This window comes from Tupaia chinensis, unplaced genomic scaffold (genome assembly GCF_000334495.1).
Source record: "Tupaia chinensis unplaced genomic scaffold, TupChi_1.0 Scaffold147500_2, whole genome shotgun sequence".
Lineage (NCBI taxonomy): Eukaryota > Metazoa > Chordata > Mammalia > Scandentia > Tupaiidae > Tupaia > Tupaia belangeri.
In genome coordinates, this window is record NW_006207352.1 from 1,166,720 (window position 1) to 1,181,684 (window position 14,965).

General features: G+C 54.0%; 1 protein-coding gene across 1 annotated transcript in view; it reads right to left on the reverse strand.

Moving 5' to 3' along the window:
* EFCC1 (EF-hand and coiled-coil domain containing 1) overlaps positions 1-14,965 on the reverse strand; it is a 34,670-nt gene that overhangs the window by 18,641 nt on the left and 1,064 nt on the right. Inside the window, exon 2 of the mRNA XM_027768814.1 lies at positions 13,653-13,906. Within this exon, the coding sequence (XP_027624615.1) occupies positions 13,653-13,906 (254 nt within the window). The remainder of the gene's footprint in view (positions 1-13,652; positions 13,907-14,965) is intronic.

Below are 14,965 nucleotides of genomic sequence, written 5' to 3' on the forward strand. Positions count from 1 at the left end.
TATATTTGGCATTAAAAAAAAAAAAGGCTAAGAAAATGTATTCAGATGACAAACAGATTCAATAGATACATAGACAGATGATAGCGGAAGGTAGGTAGATGGTAGATGATAAGTTTGATTAGATGGACTAATAGATGGACAGACTCAGAGGGGTACAAGCTTCCCACATATTATCAAGTCTGTGCTGTTCTGAGTTGATGAGAAATGGACAATTCCAAGCAAGCAAAACAAAGTATAAACCTCCTTCAAATCACATAGCATTGCATTCTTGGAAAATTCTTCATATATTAAAACTGCAAAAAAAAATTGTTTATGTATAAACCAGAACCAGACTCTAGTCTCAGATAATTACAGTGAAAGCAAGTTGTAAGGATATTGTCATTTAAAGTTATTTATTTCCTAAGAAAGAGAGAGACACACATGGCCTCAGCCAGCCAGGATTAGAGGCACGTGCGCTCATCTGATGTGTGAACATAGGACCTTCCTGTGTGATTTCAGCACCATAGTGCATTCATTACACTGTACCACCAGAGCTGGCCAGGACATTGTTGTTTGGCTCAGGAGTTAGCAGTCTTTTCTGTAAAGGGCCAGATAGTCTCTCAGGCTTTGAAACCCATATGGTTGTTGTTTCAACTGTTCAGCTCTGCTGTTGCAAAAGCACCCACAGGACCTGGGCTGGTGGTGCCCATAGTCCCAAGCACTCAGGAGGCTAAGGCAGGGAGATGGTGACACAGCGAGACCAGGTCTTTTTTCTTTTCAGTTTCCAGAGAGCACGTGCTCCTAGAGAAGGAGAAACGGGTGGGGGTAGCATAGGAAAAAGCACTTCCAATGGGGTGTGGTCATTGTACAGTCCCTTCTCATTTGTTTCTCCTGTTGGAATTTTTTTGGTACACACATGTGCCTGATGTACTTAGGACCCAGATTTGAACTATAGTTGACCATGTGGGATCCGGCTCCCTTCAACCACTAGGTCAGGGGCTGAGCTGAGACCTTGTCTTCGACAAACAAATAAGTAGCCATAGGGCCCAGTGGTGGATAAGGCACTGGACTTGCACATGGTTGATCATGCTTGATTCTGGACCCCGTGGCTTGGAAAATACTCTGGGCATGTGTACATGTGTGTCCAAAATCCCAAGAGGAGAATGAAGGAGAAGGAATTGTGTGCTCATCCACCTGGGGGGTGATTTCTCACTTTCTCTGTCTCTCTCAGGTGAGCACACATGTCCTATGGCAAAAACCTTTAAAAAAAAAAAAAAAGAGCAGCCACAGATAACATATAAACAGAAAAATGTGGCTGTGTTCCCATAGAAGTTTGCTTATGGACAGTAACATTTGAATTTTATGAGATTTTCATGTGTCATAAAGTATTTTTGTTTAGTCCATTGTTGCAACTAAAATGCCTAAAAATGGGTTATTTTAAAGCATAGGGATTTGCTTAGACATGGTTTTAGAGGTTCAAGGTCAGGCAATCCCACCTGGTGAGGGTCATCCTGTTCGAGGACACATCTGATGTGTGTCTGTGTATGTGTCTCCTTGTGAGGTAACCAGTTAGTCATCATGCTCCCACGACTGTGTCCAATTCGTTACCTCCCAGGGTCCCCAGCATAACGGGGTTAAGTCTCTACTCTCAACACTATTCTGGTGGCTCACAAGATTTTAACACATTAATTGGGAGGGGACACATTCAAACCATAGCACTTTTTCTGAATGTTTTCAGCACCTACAAATGTAAAGACTATTCTTATTTTGTAGATTGTATAAAAATGAGTGTGGGCTAGACTTGCCCCCTGGGATGATCTGATTGCCGATCTCTGCCTTCCGTTGAGGGACTGTAGTATTAAAAAAAACATGTATAATCATCCTGGAGAACTGAGGTCTGACCTTTACCACCAAGGCTGGCAGCACCTTCTGAATCTGCTGAGCTTAAGGTTCTGGAGGAACCAGCCATCTGCCTGGGGGTAGAGAGACCACCCTGAGGGTGTATGTGGGGGGAACTCTCCTGAATGGCCAGTGTGTCCATCTGGGTAACCAATGGGGAAGCTGTTGCTTTAGATCACATAATCAGGGAATAGGTGGTTGACGATCTTTGTCGGGTGCGGCGCTTGGGTAGAAGTTTGTCCCCAGAATTCACATTTGGGAAGTGCGGTCCCCAGTGAAATGGCTTTAAGAGGCCGTGAGGCCTTTAATAGGCAGGGCCTAGTGGAGAGTGCCATCCAATCAGCTGGGGGCATGGGCAGGACAAGCACAGGTGCATGGAATTCTATTTCTTTGCTGGCCCTGGTGAGAGGTGGCTCCAGAGGCCAGTCTGATGCAGCCTATGCCCTCATTGCTCCTGTGGCCAGCAGGTCTGCCCTCCCTTGCTTTCCGGCTGAGTCTGGTCCCAACCTACCCATCATTCTGATGGCCACTGGAGACCCTGCCAGCCAGCTCTTCCTTTGCATCAGTGAGCAGCATTGATTTCTGTTTGTGACCCTAACCCCCACCTGGGACCAGCCTTGAGCAACTCATATCACCTCTGAACTCCACTTTCTTTCCAAGAAAACAGCCTCACTGTGGTGGGCACTATGGCTTCCACTGGGGCAGCCAAACCTCTGGGGTAGCCCCCCATATTCACAGAACGTGAGTGAGGTGAGCTCTCAGAGCTCTCTCAATGAGGGCAGATGGCACACCTGGCTGCAGGCAGGAGATTTCCCTGTCTAGTCACCAGGCCCTGTAGGAGCAGAGGGCCCACTCTGCCAGGGTGTAGGAGGGACTCAGAGGTCTGAGGTGTGAGGAGGACTCAGGTCAGTTGTTGTCGGCTGGAAGATGACAGTGACCCTGGACAATGGCCAACAGGAAAAGGGGTCTTGGCCCCACAACCCAAGGAGCAAGACCAAGCTGGGAGCACCTTCCTCCCTCCTGCCCCAGAGAGCCCAGTGAAGGGGCCTGTGTGATTTCGAGGTTATAAAGGTGTTGTTTAAAGTCCCTAAGTCTGTGGTCTCTTGTTACTGTTGTGACAGAAATCAGATACAACCACCCACACAGTTGCCCCTGTCTGTGCCAGGAGCACTGCCTCAAGAGTTTCCAGAGGAGACATGATTGGGGAAGCCAGCTGTGAGGATCCCGTCCCTTGCCAGAGACTGGTTCAGGAACAGGCATGTGTTTCTGGCCAGAGACAGGTAAGGGGACTTCCAGGAAAAGGGGAGTCTCTGGATGTGCCAGGATGGCTGGGGCCATGGCAGCTATCGTGACCACAAGGGGCTTTGCTGACAGACCAAGGTGACAAGGTGGGAAGCCCGAGCCTCAAAGTAGTACCAGGCTACCAGGAAATTGCTCTCCCCTGGACTTCTCCTCTGGCACCATAAACATCTTCGTGGTTTGAGGCATTCCAAGTTGGGTTTTGTGTTACTAGCAACTTCAAGCATTGTTATTATTTATTTATTTTAAGTTTAGGAAGTTTCTAAAGCACCTTTACTGATAAGCTGCTCACAGCACTTACTGTGGCCACATGAGGTTGTACGGAGTCCTCAGCATGGGGCCTCACTCCCAGCAGGTGCCAGGAGACGTAGGCTTCTGCTCTTAGTCAGGCTGTCCCTCCAGCTCAACCCTTATAGTCAGCCCAGCTAGTGATGCAGATCCAGCAAGGATGCCCTTTGTATCCACACCTAGAGCTACAGCTCTGTCTTAAGAGCTTTATTTTCAAATTTTTAAAAGTTTATTTATTCCATGAGGGAATTTATTTCATGTGTGAACACAAAGAATGAGAGAGAGGCACCTCTGATGGGTGCCTCAACCAGCCTGGATGGTGGGCATAAACATGAGTGCCTGGTGTGCTCAGGGAGGCCCCAGGATGAGAAGTAGACCCTTCCCATGTGGGTAAGCCTTGCAGAGCATCACGCTCTATATGCGCCCACTGGCCCTCAGGTGGTCAGGAAAGGTTATGGGTTGGGGGCTAAGCAAGGCTGTCCATAGGAGGAGGGTCATAGGCTGGGTGCCTAGCACCACTCTGGCCATGTCCCTGGGCAGGAAGTCTCCTCTTACACTGGCTCTTAAGGCCCATGCAGATCGTCCAGGAGAGTCTGCCCCTGATGTCCAGAGTCCAAATGGTAATGAGTCTGCAAATACTGTTATGGGAGCTATGAGCTGGGGTCTGCCAGACATCACAACTACAGTGGGGGACAGCCTAAGGTGTTACATCTAGGCCACATACCAAAGACCATCATACTTGGGTGTGGCTTTTTCTGGAACAGATAGAAAATGCCCTGGAGTTGGTTTCTCTGCTCCAGTCCTGAGCCTTGGGAAGGCTGGCCAGGGCTCTGAATGCACCACCCCCAGGAGGTCCTGGTGTTCACACACAGAGGCCTCCTTTGCTGCCTGGTGTTTCCTGAGCTAAGAGGCTTTGCAGGAAGTGGGGCTGGTTGCAGAAGCAGGACAACCATAGGAAGTGGGGGAGCGGAAATAACTTGGGTGGGGAGGTGGTGCTGTCTCCTCTGGGCTGAGAAGCCTCCTATACAGTGCCTCCTCCCTGGTCCCAGTGGTCTCAGGGGACCCCACCTTTACTGAAGAGGGGACCTGGACACCCACCCCTAGGGATCTGCTACAGACCTGGACCTGCCTCTTTCCTGTGACTACTGAAGCATGGCATCTTGAGCCAGCTGCTGTCCATAGCATGGCAGCACAATGGCCCTGACCCCACCAGCTTCCTATCTCCTGGGTGACTCTGGCCATAGCAGAGTGCCACACGGAAAAGCCAGGGCCTGTGGAGATGGCAAGAGCAGACTGGGACAGCCTCTGAGGAAAGGCAAGGCCTGCAGCAGGGCTGTGGTGGCTTGAGGGCTGGAGGTCCACAGGGGGCGGGGGGAGAGCATAGTGTGGGAGGGCTGTAGGTGCAGGGCCCTGAGCCTGTGGGCAGGAAGCCATAGGCCCCACCTGGGCATTGAAGAGACCCCTAGGCCACCATGCAGTCAGGCCAGACACAGCTCCAAGGCAGGACGTCACAGGGGCAATGCTGAGTTGGGGAGAAGTGGGGGACATTTTGTAGACTCCATGCTGTTACTACTGTGGAGAAGGGGTATCTGGGCCCCCAGCCCCTGCTGCCTTTCTTCGCTGCTGACCTGCTTGCCAGGCTCTGCCCACATGTAGGCCCCCTCGGAGAAGCCCCTGGGATGGGCCCTGTTCTGTCTCCAGTTCATATGCTGAAGTTCAGGCCAGCAGGGCCTCTAGGTAGGACTGATCAGGACAGTCTTTCAAGGAGTGAGGTCACATGGGGACCAGTAGTAGCACAGCCACTTGTGGGGAGGGTCCTAGGTTCACCACGCAAACTCGCTTGAGCCAAGCCAAGGAGAGGCCTCATATAAACAGCCCTGTCGAGAATTTGATCTTGGACCTCCTACCCCAGAGCGGAGGACATGGAGGTCTGCCATTCAGGCCACCTAGTCATGGTGCCCTGATAGCCACAGCTAGCAGCCCTGCCACTTCACACTCCCCTCTGTCACAGTCCACTGTGACACTGCCACACCGCTGCCGGTACTCAGTGACTTACGGAACAAGGAACAGCTGCAGTCACTTCTGACAGAAAATCAGGAAGAGAGGAGTTGAGAAGCTTGGCCCCAGCCCAGATTAGGCCTCTGACACTGGGTGGCTCCAGGCTTCTCCACATCACCTCAGTCCTCTCAGGACTGCCCCAACAGAGCATTTTCCATCAGGCTAGCCTTTCCTGGGACAGGCCCTCCACAGGATTGGTGACAGTGGGGACAGCAAAGACAGGCACTGGGAGTACCGCTGCCCTCAAGGAGCTCTGGTCTAGCAGGGACTGTGGTTACATGAAGAACTGGCTCAGCGTGGTCAGGATGGCCTGGGCTCCGGGCTGTCATTCCATGAGTACAGTCCCTGTCTCTGGCCCAGGGGTTAGCTTAGGGAGCAGCACGGCTATATCAGAACCATTGGCTGTAGGGGGATTTTGTCAGCACTTTGGGGAGATCGGAGGGTCAGAGCTCACTGGTGCTGGGGTGGCTGATTGCGCTGCATGGAAAGGGTGTCTGAAAGTAGAGACTGGTGACGACAGCGTGATGCCAGGCATGTGACTGGCATCACTAGCAGCTTGAAATTTCAATACAGAACTCCATCCAATCACAGATATGCTTTCTTTTCACTATTTCCCCTGAATGAGGCCACCCTCATAGTCCCTGTTCTAGGCTGAACCATCAGACAGCATGAAGATCAGGCTGTCCTCCCCATCATGTCCTCCACATGTTCCCTGGAGTGGGGTTGCAGAGACACATGTGCTTCCTGACTTGAGGCTAGGCCATGCAATATCCTGGCACTAGCTCCTCGAGGGCTGCAAACCTTGCTGAGCCTCCAATGGGAGCCGCCTATTCCAGGGTCTCCAGGTGGGAACGTCACCAGTCTGTGTGACAAGAGACCTCTCGCGAAGGAATGGAACTGATGCACTGCAGGAGCTTGGTCTTCCGAAAACTGCCAGACGGCTTAGCAAAATGTCTGAGTGTACGGCCCTCACCTTTCTTACTCTGCTTCACAATCTGCTGCAGCCACTGTGGTTCTGGGATTTCCCCCTTTGGGGTGTCTGTAAGGCAACTGTTAGCTTTTGTGATCTGTGGACTCTTTTCACCTCTTGGTGACAGCACTTACCTTCCATTGAGCCCTCCAGAGCTTGGCTACTTTGGGGCCACCTGCCTGTCTGTGGAGCACCTTGACCAGACCTCAGTGACACATGCTTGGGCTGTGAGTGTTCCCCAACAGGTGCTGGAGGCCCCATGTGGGGCTTCAGAATTGAGGAGCTGTTACTAGGGACCCTGTAGCTGTATTCCAGCCACAGAGCAGGGCAAGTACAGGGACTTTGTGTCCCTTGGGGCAGTGAGCAGTAGACTTGCACCCACCAGGCCAGCAGTGGCTACAGTGCTTCCGAGTGACCCTGTACTACACGCTAGGCCCAGCTCTCCAAGCTGTCTGTGCATCTTCTTGTTCAGTTCCCACCTCCTGAGGTTGGTACTACAATGGACTGTTTTCTAGATGAGGAGTCCAAGGAAATGCCAATCACCAAAGTCAACATAGGCATACAGCGTGGGCGGACAGGGCGGGCCTGCCACCTAGGCCCTCAGAAGGCTCTGGGAAGATGGAGTCCAGCCCAGGCCATGCTCAGACTTACTGCATTGCCTGGGGCAGATTGTTGTCCTGCCTCCCTTCCCTTGACTTGTTTGTTGCCTGTACTAGCTTGTGCCGTCAGGTCTTTCTTCCCAGTCTGAGAAAGGGTACACAGGGCTGCCAGCCAGAGCACAGGCCCACCTTGTCCTCAGAGTAGTAGAGGCCTAGCTGCTTGGGCACACTCTGGACCGGCCACCCAGTAGGCTCCACACTCTTCCCTTGCCACCTCCACTTGTGCTGAGAAGGCCTTACTTGCTCCCTGGGACCTGCCTGGGACCCTCCTCTGGCCAGTGTGCATCTGTGGACGTCCACAGTGGCAAGGTTTGCTTTTCTGGGTAGAAAAGAGCAGGGTTACGGAGGGGCATGACCCATATTAGGACCATTGGCCGATAGAAGGATTTCATGGGCACTTGGGGACAGGTGTGGCCTCCCATGGCCTGGTCCGCCTGAGAGGGTTGTTCTGAGCAGCCCTTCATGGCTCCTCCACCCAGAAGAAGGTCCCCGTTATCAAGGGGATACTACACCAGCTGTGGTACCCACCTTGGCCTGCAGGTCCCAAGGTTCTGTCATGAGGAAGCTCTGTCTGGGGCTGGAGAATGGCAGGGCGACACACCCTGAACTCCAGTCCAGGCAGGCTCTGGAGGTCAGGCAGGCTCTGGAGGTCCCCCTCTCTACCTCCCTCAGCCTCTGCCTCTACTTCCCCACACCCTAGTCCAGGCTATCCTGCACACACAGGCAGAGAGGTCTTTCTGGAGCACATACTGGATTGATTCATTCCCAGCTCAAGCCTTTCTCTGGAGTAGGGGTCTTGTGTCTCAGCCTGGCATTCATGGTCCTCTGGCATCCTCTTTGTCCATTTCAGATCCTCCAGCCACAGTGAAGTCTCTTCCTCCCCACAAGGCACCAACACCTTTGTACTCACGGAATCTGAATCTTGGATGCCTGAAAAAACTCCTACTCATCCTTCGGCACCCAGTGGTGGCATTCTGCTGAGATCATAACCCAGCATTTAGGCCCTCTCTGTCAGGACCTTGCCAACTTCAGCTGGAGCTGCCCATGTGCTTTTGCTGGTGGTCCCCACAGACAGAGTTCTTTCTAGGGGCTGGACTCTGAACACTAACCCCACTCCCTGCACCACCACCCTACTCCCACCCCCCACCCAGTACTGTTCACAGGGTATGTGGTGTCTGGTAGTGCTGCAGTAAGGGACAGAGGGACTTTCCCACATTCATTCACACCTTCTCAGATGCACTGCGCTTGGCACTGTGCACACACCAGTGTTTCCATCCTCAGAGACCCACGGAGTACATGTTGTTACTTGTCCCCATTGCAGACAAGGAAATTGAGGCACACAGAGGTGGGGATGCTAGTACTCCCAGAGTTCTGCCACCTCCCTCAAATTCACATTGAGACCTGAGTAACAGAATCCCATTCCTACTTTCAGATAAGGAGACAGGTCACAGAGGTAAAGGGGACAGTATAAGGTCCCACCATGTGAAAAAACTGGGATTTGAACCCAGGTCAGGCTGAGCCTTCTGAGCCTGGGCCCTACTCATCAAGCCAGTCTCTGCCTCTGTGGGCCCAGGGTCTGTGGGGCTGCCCAGCTGCCCTGCCTTGTGAGTTCTGGGGTGAGAAAGATGGAGAGGCCTCTCCTACTGTCGCCACCCACATGCAGCCTCCAAGAACAGTGAGTGCAGGGCAGTTCCAGATGGACCTGGCCCATAGCCCAGACCCTTCCACCTACTACCCGGTAACTGTGGCTCCTCCAGTACCGGCTGAGCTGTTGCAATGGACAGAAGAAAGGTGGTGGCCTTTGGAGGGCCTTGTATGTGTGTCCCCTCCACAGTGGCTGGTCAAATGTCTTGCCCTTCCTTCCGCCCCTGGCCCCTGGCCTTTTCATCCTCCCCCAGGCCAGGCCAGCCACCTCTTCTCCTATTCATGCTGAGCTAGGCTGGGTTTTCTGACTTGGCTTCTGGCTATGTGAGCCTAAGCCCTGCTGGGAGCTGCTGGCTCCAGGCTGCCTGCCCAAGTTGTCCTGAAGTCCCCACCAGCCGGGCCTGGCTGCTCTGTGCCACTGAGCAGGAGGCTGGGCCAGGCACATGGCTAAGAGCCAGGGCTTCAAGAGGAGGAGATGCCATGAGTCCACTCCAGACCCTTGCCCCAGAGCCAAGTGTGCCCCTTCCAGGAAGGACCAGGTCGTTGCACCATGTAGGGGTCACCTCATGTGCCCTTTTCTTTCATGTTGGAGGACGGAGGCCAGTGCATGCTCGTGTGTCTACTTTCGTGTGTCATGCACAATCTCACTATTACCTCCTGTTTCCTTGGGGTGCTCCTGGCTGGGGAAGGGTCTGGGAGTAGTGACCTTTCTGCTTACCCTCCCAGCAGGGACAGAAGTACCTGAGCAGGCACAGGCCTGAGAGCATAGTGTCCCCAAACCATCCCAAAGCACTCTGCAGCAGGAAACCTGCCCCTCATCCACCAGGCTTGCTCCCTGGGCCTTCACTATCTAGTCTACAGTTGCCACAGATTGGCTGTTCTGAGACACAAATGGGGCTTTGGGATGCAAAAGATGAACATGTTTTCAAATTGGTGCAATAAGGCTCAGTTCTGGGACTTCAGTAGGGTGACACAGATGAGAGGTGATCTTTTTACTAGACTCAGCATTTTGGAGATGGCCTGACAGTCCAGGGGCTACTTTGTGTGAGTTGGGGGAGAACTTGTCTAAGTGTGAAGCAGAGCTTCTGTGTATTCTGGTAACATTGTTTGAGTACCTGGATCCAGCTGTGCCTAAAGCTGGATGTGCCTAGAGTTTACAGTTCTACAAACCAACTTTTTCACTCAAGTCAGTATGAGCTAGATTTTCTAGCACTCTTCTACACTTTCTAACTGATAGAAAGGAAGAAAAGTTGGGCCAGAGGTGGTGTAGTGATTAAAGTGCTGGACTCCTGCATAGAGGACTGCAGTTTGAGCCCTGAACCCAGCAGCTTGAAAATCACTTGTGTCCATGGCCAAAATCCTAAGAGGATAATGGAGAAGGGATTGCGGTGTGGCCATCCCCTCAGATTCTCACTTTCCCTCTCTCTTTCTCTCCTGGTGAACACATGTGCCCTATGGCAAAAGCCATAAAGAAAAAAGAAAGGGAAGAAAAAAGAAAACAGGTGAGAAAGATGGAGAGCAGCTGGGTGTAGGTTGGGAGAGGTGTCTGTGGAACACCTAGGGTGGACTTCAAGTGGCAGCATGAATAGGTACTAAACCCAGCACAGAAAGTATCTGGCATTACTGTATCGTCTCCAACCAGCTTCCCCTGGGCCTGGAAGATCCTCAGAGGAATGTGGACATGTCCATGCCATTTCTGTGTCCCCAAGGCATCTAATGCAAGGCATGGGCCATGGGTGGTGGTGGGGGGCTTAGGGAAAGCTGTGGTGTGCATCAGGGACTGTCTCCAGTGGCTCCAGTGTGTGCTCTACATTCCCTTAGGGTGCTGCTCCAGATGGCGGGTTGAGGTGCTATGGGACGTTCCCTTCCCTGTGCAAACACACAGAGAGGCCAGGGGAAATATGCCCACCTGGAAGGATACAAAGGCAAGGTTGACAGCAAAAGGGGGCCTTCCAGCCTGGTGGAGAGCAGGAGATGGAGCTGAAATGCTTGCATGGGCCAGTGCAGACCTGGCCTGGGGCGTTAACAGAAGTACTGTCTCACCATGAACACAGAAGAGAACACTCTACCTATCGGCCTTGAGGTTTTATTCCCATGTGGGGAACCAACTTCTTACTACCTGTGCTGTAGGAAACTCCAGCTGAGAAACGGATCTAAAAAGGAGTTCAGAATCAGACCCTGGTGGAGGAAGATGGGACCATGCCCCAGTTCTATGTGGGGCCCAAGAATAATGGGAGCCAAGATGGGTTCGCTGTCAAAAACGGCAAATCAAACCAGGACACTTCTTCACAGTCAATGTAAAACACCCCAGGATGGGAAGATGGTGGAGACCAAGGGCCCAGCAGGTAGAGAGAGAGTGGAGGTGTAGAAAGAACTGAACAGAAGGCCTAGAAACCAGGGCCCAATGGCACAGTGGTAAGAGGTGGCCCTGCAAAGGCTGGCCATGAAGGAGGGCTCCGGGTTCACATCTGGAAACCTTCCTGAGTATGCCAGGCATGTGTGTGTGTGAGATCTGGGGTTGGCTGAGGTTGGGGTGGATCCTTTTGGGAGTGCTCGCTCTCTCTTTCTGTCTCTACTTATCTTACTCGTGGGAGAAATAAATGAACTTGAAAAAAAGTCCTAGAAATGAAAAATTGAGTTGTTGAGACCCCATGTGAGAGAGGTGGCAGTGTGTGACACTCCCTGCTCACTGGGGAGTTGATGCCAGCCTCTGAGCATGGGTATGGGAGTGAGCTGGTCTCTTCTTAGCAGATGGCTTCTAGTTGTCACTCCCAAGGGAGGAGCTCCATCACTGCACTCTCCCTCAGACACACTTGCAGGGCGCCTGGGGACATCCCAGAGTGACATCATTGTAGGACATGCTAGGGCTAATGTCTGGGCTGGGGGCCCCTTCCAGTCATTTGTCCTGACTGTAGGCCCTCTGCTGTGGCTGTGGGGGTAGGGTCCTGGCTCATCATGCAGGGACATCTAAGTTCTGGCACTTGAAATGCAAAAGTAGCGCTGGCCTCCACACCCAGCCCCTCCCCCGCCAGCCACATGTCCAGGGTGGGAGAGGCAAGGAGGACTTGTGCTTTTGACCAGACCACACCTGTGTGTGTGGTTGTACCACCAACCTGGGATCCAAATTCTGCCCTGTTGCTTCCTTGCTGTGCCACGCTGGCTTGTGTTCCCTTCTGTGAAGTGCAGGTAGCTCTCCTAAGCTGGTTCAGGGGCTGCATGGCTGATGAAGAGAGTGTCAGGCATCACACTTGGCAGACGGTTGGTGACCATCAAATGCCTGTGCTCTCCACCTCCTCTCCTCCTGCCTTCACAGAGGGTGTGTGTGGGGCATGTCAGTCCCAGACCTGCAGTCTGACTGCAGAGAAGGGGCAGAGGTCTGCCTGCTGGTCTGGCAAGGGTGAGAGGCAGAGGAACAAATGACAGAGCCATTTGCCTTGTCCCCATGTGGTCCTCATATGGTGTCTCCCACTCTCTGGTCCTGTTTCCTTGTTCATAACATGTGTCTAGAGTGTCTTCAAGCTGCTCCCCCTTCATCCTTGCTAATAAAACCCCAATTTTGTTTGGGACTGGCTGACAGTTGGACTCCTTGATGGTGGGGGTAGTCATGGGACACAGTTCTGGCCAGTGAGATATAGGTGCAAGTTCTGGTGGGAATACAAAGGCAAAAACCCTCCCACCCCACTGCTGCCCTTCCTCTGCTTATGCCTGAACAGGACTGGAGCTGCAGCAGCCATGTTGTCACTGTGAATCAACAAAAAAAGGTGAAGTGAAAAGGAGAGAATACGGGCTGCAGGGCCAGGCAACCCTTCCTTTTCCGCTTTCTAGCTGTGCACCTTGGCCTTACAGACCTAGGGCCTCACTTGCCACAGTCTACACAATGGGGGTAAAGCCTCTATCTCACAGTGTTGTCAGAGTAAATTGGGTACGGATATAATGCCACGTTTTCTACTGTACAGGGCAGAGGGACTGATTGTGACTTCAGGGCAAAACCAAAAAGAGACCCGTTATTTCTCCTTTTGGAGAATGTTCCAAGGCAAGACCTCCCACCCCCACCCCCAGCCAGCCCTGCACTTTAGCTGATCAGCTATGCAAACAGGAAATGACTACCCAAACATTTGGAGCTGCAGGAGGCTAGCCGGCTCCAGCTGCAGCCAGGGCCAGACCCCTCCTCCCCCTGCCACCCCCTCACATCCCCACATCCTCACAACTGTAGCCAAGGTAACTATATTGAAATGCTAGTCTGTCCTCAGCCCCTTGTTTAGAACTGTTCATGACTCCGTGTTCTCTTAAGGAAAGACAGAAAGTCCCATTCTCGCCTGAGTCACCAGGCCTTTCCCTGCCTTGCCAGCTACTCCCTCCAGCTACTGTGGTCACTTTTCAGTTTCTGAGGTGGGCCGAGGTTCCTCTTGCCTCAGGGCTTAGCCCGTGTTCTAGCTGGTTTCTCCCCATTTCTGGCCATCTTGCCAGGCCACACCCCACCCTCGCTCTCAACCCACAGGCAGTGCCTCGCCAGAACCTACAGCAAGTCCAGACCCCCACACTTGACCCTACTCCCAAGGAAAACCGAGAGCCCAGTGCAGGTAAACGCCCTGGAACAGCTCGGTATTGGGAGCTACTATCATGATCGAACCGAAGGGCAAATACGGATGGGCATAACCACGTGCAGCTCACGAATGAACAGGCAGGCTTTGTGCGTGAACAGGATGGAGGGCTGGCTGAGAGCGAGCAGTGGGTAGAGGAACACCTTGAGAAACGGAAGAACGGTGGATGAAAGGATTCCTGAGGACGCGTGGGAAGGAAGCTTGACAGCCTGGAGTCGATGTGGGGCCTGCGACCCGCGCCGCGCACCCACTCACCTGCAGCCCCGCAGCTCTGCCTCCAGCCGCTGCACGCAGCACCGCAGGTCGGGCACTTGGCGCGCCAGTGCCTCGAGCTCGCGCACGCGGGGCAGGCTGAGCAGCACCGCCTGCCGGGCCTTCTCCGCACGCCGCCGCATTTCGGCCTGGCCCCGGCGCAGCAGCCCGGCGCGGGCCTCCGCCGCCGGCGCGGCACCCTCCGACTCGCCGCGATCCACCTCGCGGTCTTCCGCCTGGTTCTTCCAGAGGCCCACCTATAAAGGACAGGGCAGCAGGGCAGGAGGTGAGCGCCTCGTCATAGGCACGACAGGAACCCCCGGCAACGGCCGCAGCCCCGGTCTTGCGCTTGCAAGGCACGCGAGCGGAGCAACCGTGTGCTAATAGCGCGGCTGTAGGGGCCGGTGCGTCCGAACTGGTTTGGTCCTTGCAGCATCTCTAAGGAGCGTTACCCGTTTACGGATGGGGCACCAAGCGAGGAGCCGTTTTCTGTTCTTTGCACAGTGCCGCGGTTCTGTGCAGGCTCCTCCTCTGCCCTCCCCACCCCAGCCCCTAGAGGGCATCTAGCTCTCGCTGGCTCCTGCTGCCCTGGGCTCCAGGAGCAGCCGGGCCGACTGCTGGTCCGTGAGGGTGGGCTTCGTCCCTGTCTCGTGTAGGCAAGCCTGGCGCTCAGTGGGTGCTGAGTGAACACCAGAGCGTGCGTGCCGTCATCTGTTCAGCCCACAGTCCCAGACGCCCACCCATCACTCCTGATTCACGCCCTGCAGGACCTTCACACCCTCCCCTTGGCTTAGCAGAGGCCCCTTGCCAGCTGCACTTCCCCGGCCACACTCGTGTCACTGAAGATCAGCCTTTGCCGCTCCTTGCACCAGGAGCACCCTCGGACTCTCATGCCAGGTGACTGGGCAAACGGGGGCTGGCAGGATGTCCGTGTTGGCCTGTGGTCCCTTGCAGGAGGGCCTTCCTCCTCTCTGATCTCAGATCCCAGAGCCCAGCGGTGTTTGCGGACTGATGCAGATGATGGGTCAGCACCTTGCCCGGTTCCTTCCTTCCCAGTGGCCCAGAGCCCTGGGGCTGGCCCACAGCGGGAGCTCCCTGTTGGCTTCTCACATGGGCTCTGGGCGGGAAGAGTGAGCCCAGCGTTTGTCCAATGTCTGAAGGCGCCGACATCCAGCCCATTGGGCAGGGAGCCCCTATAGGTGGGAGTACAGGACAGTCCTCACAGCCGGCCCTCCTGACCCTCCCGGGAACCTGGCAGGAAGAGCTAAGGCTGCTGTGGATTGGGGTGTGTGACCAGGGAGAAGGGGCGGACGGGG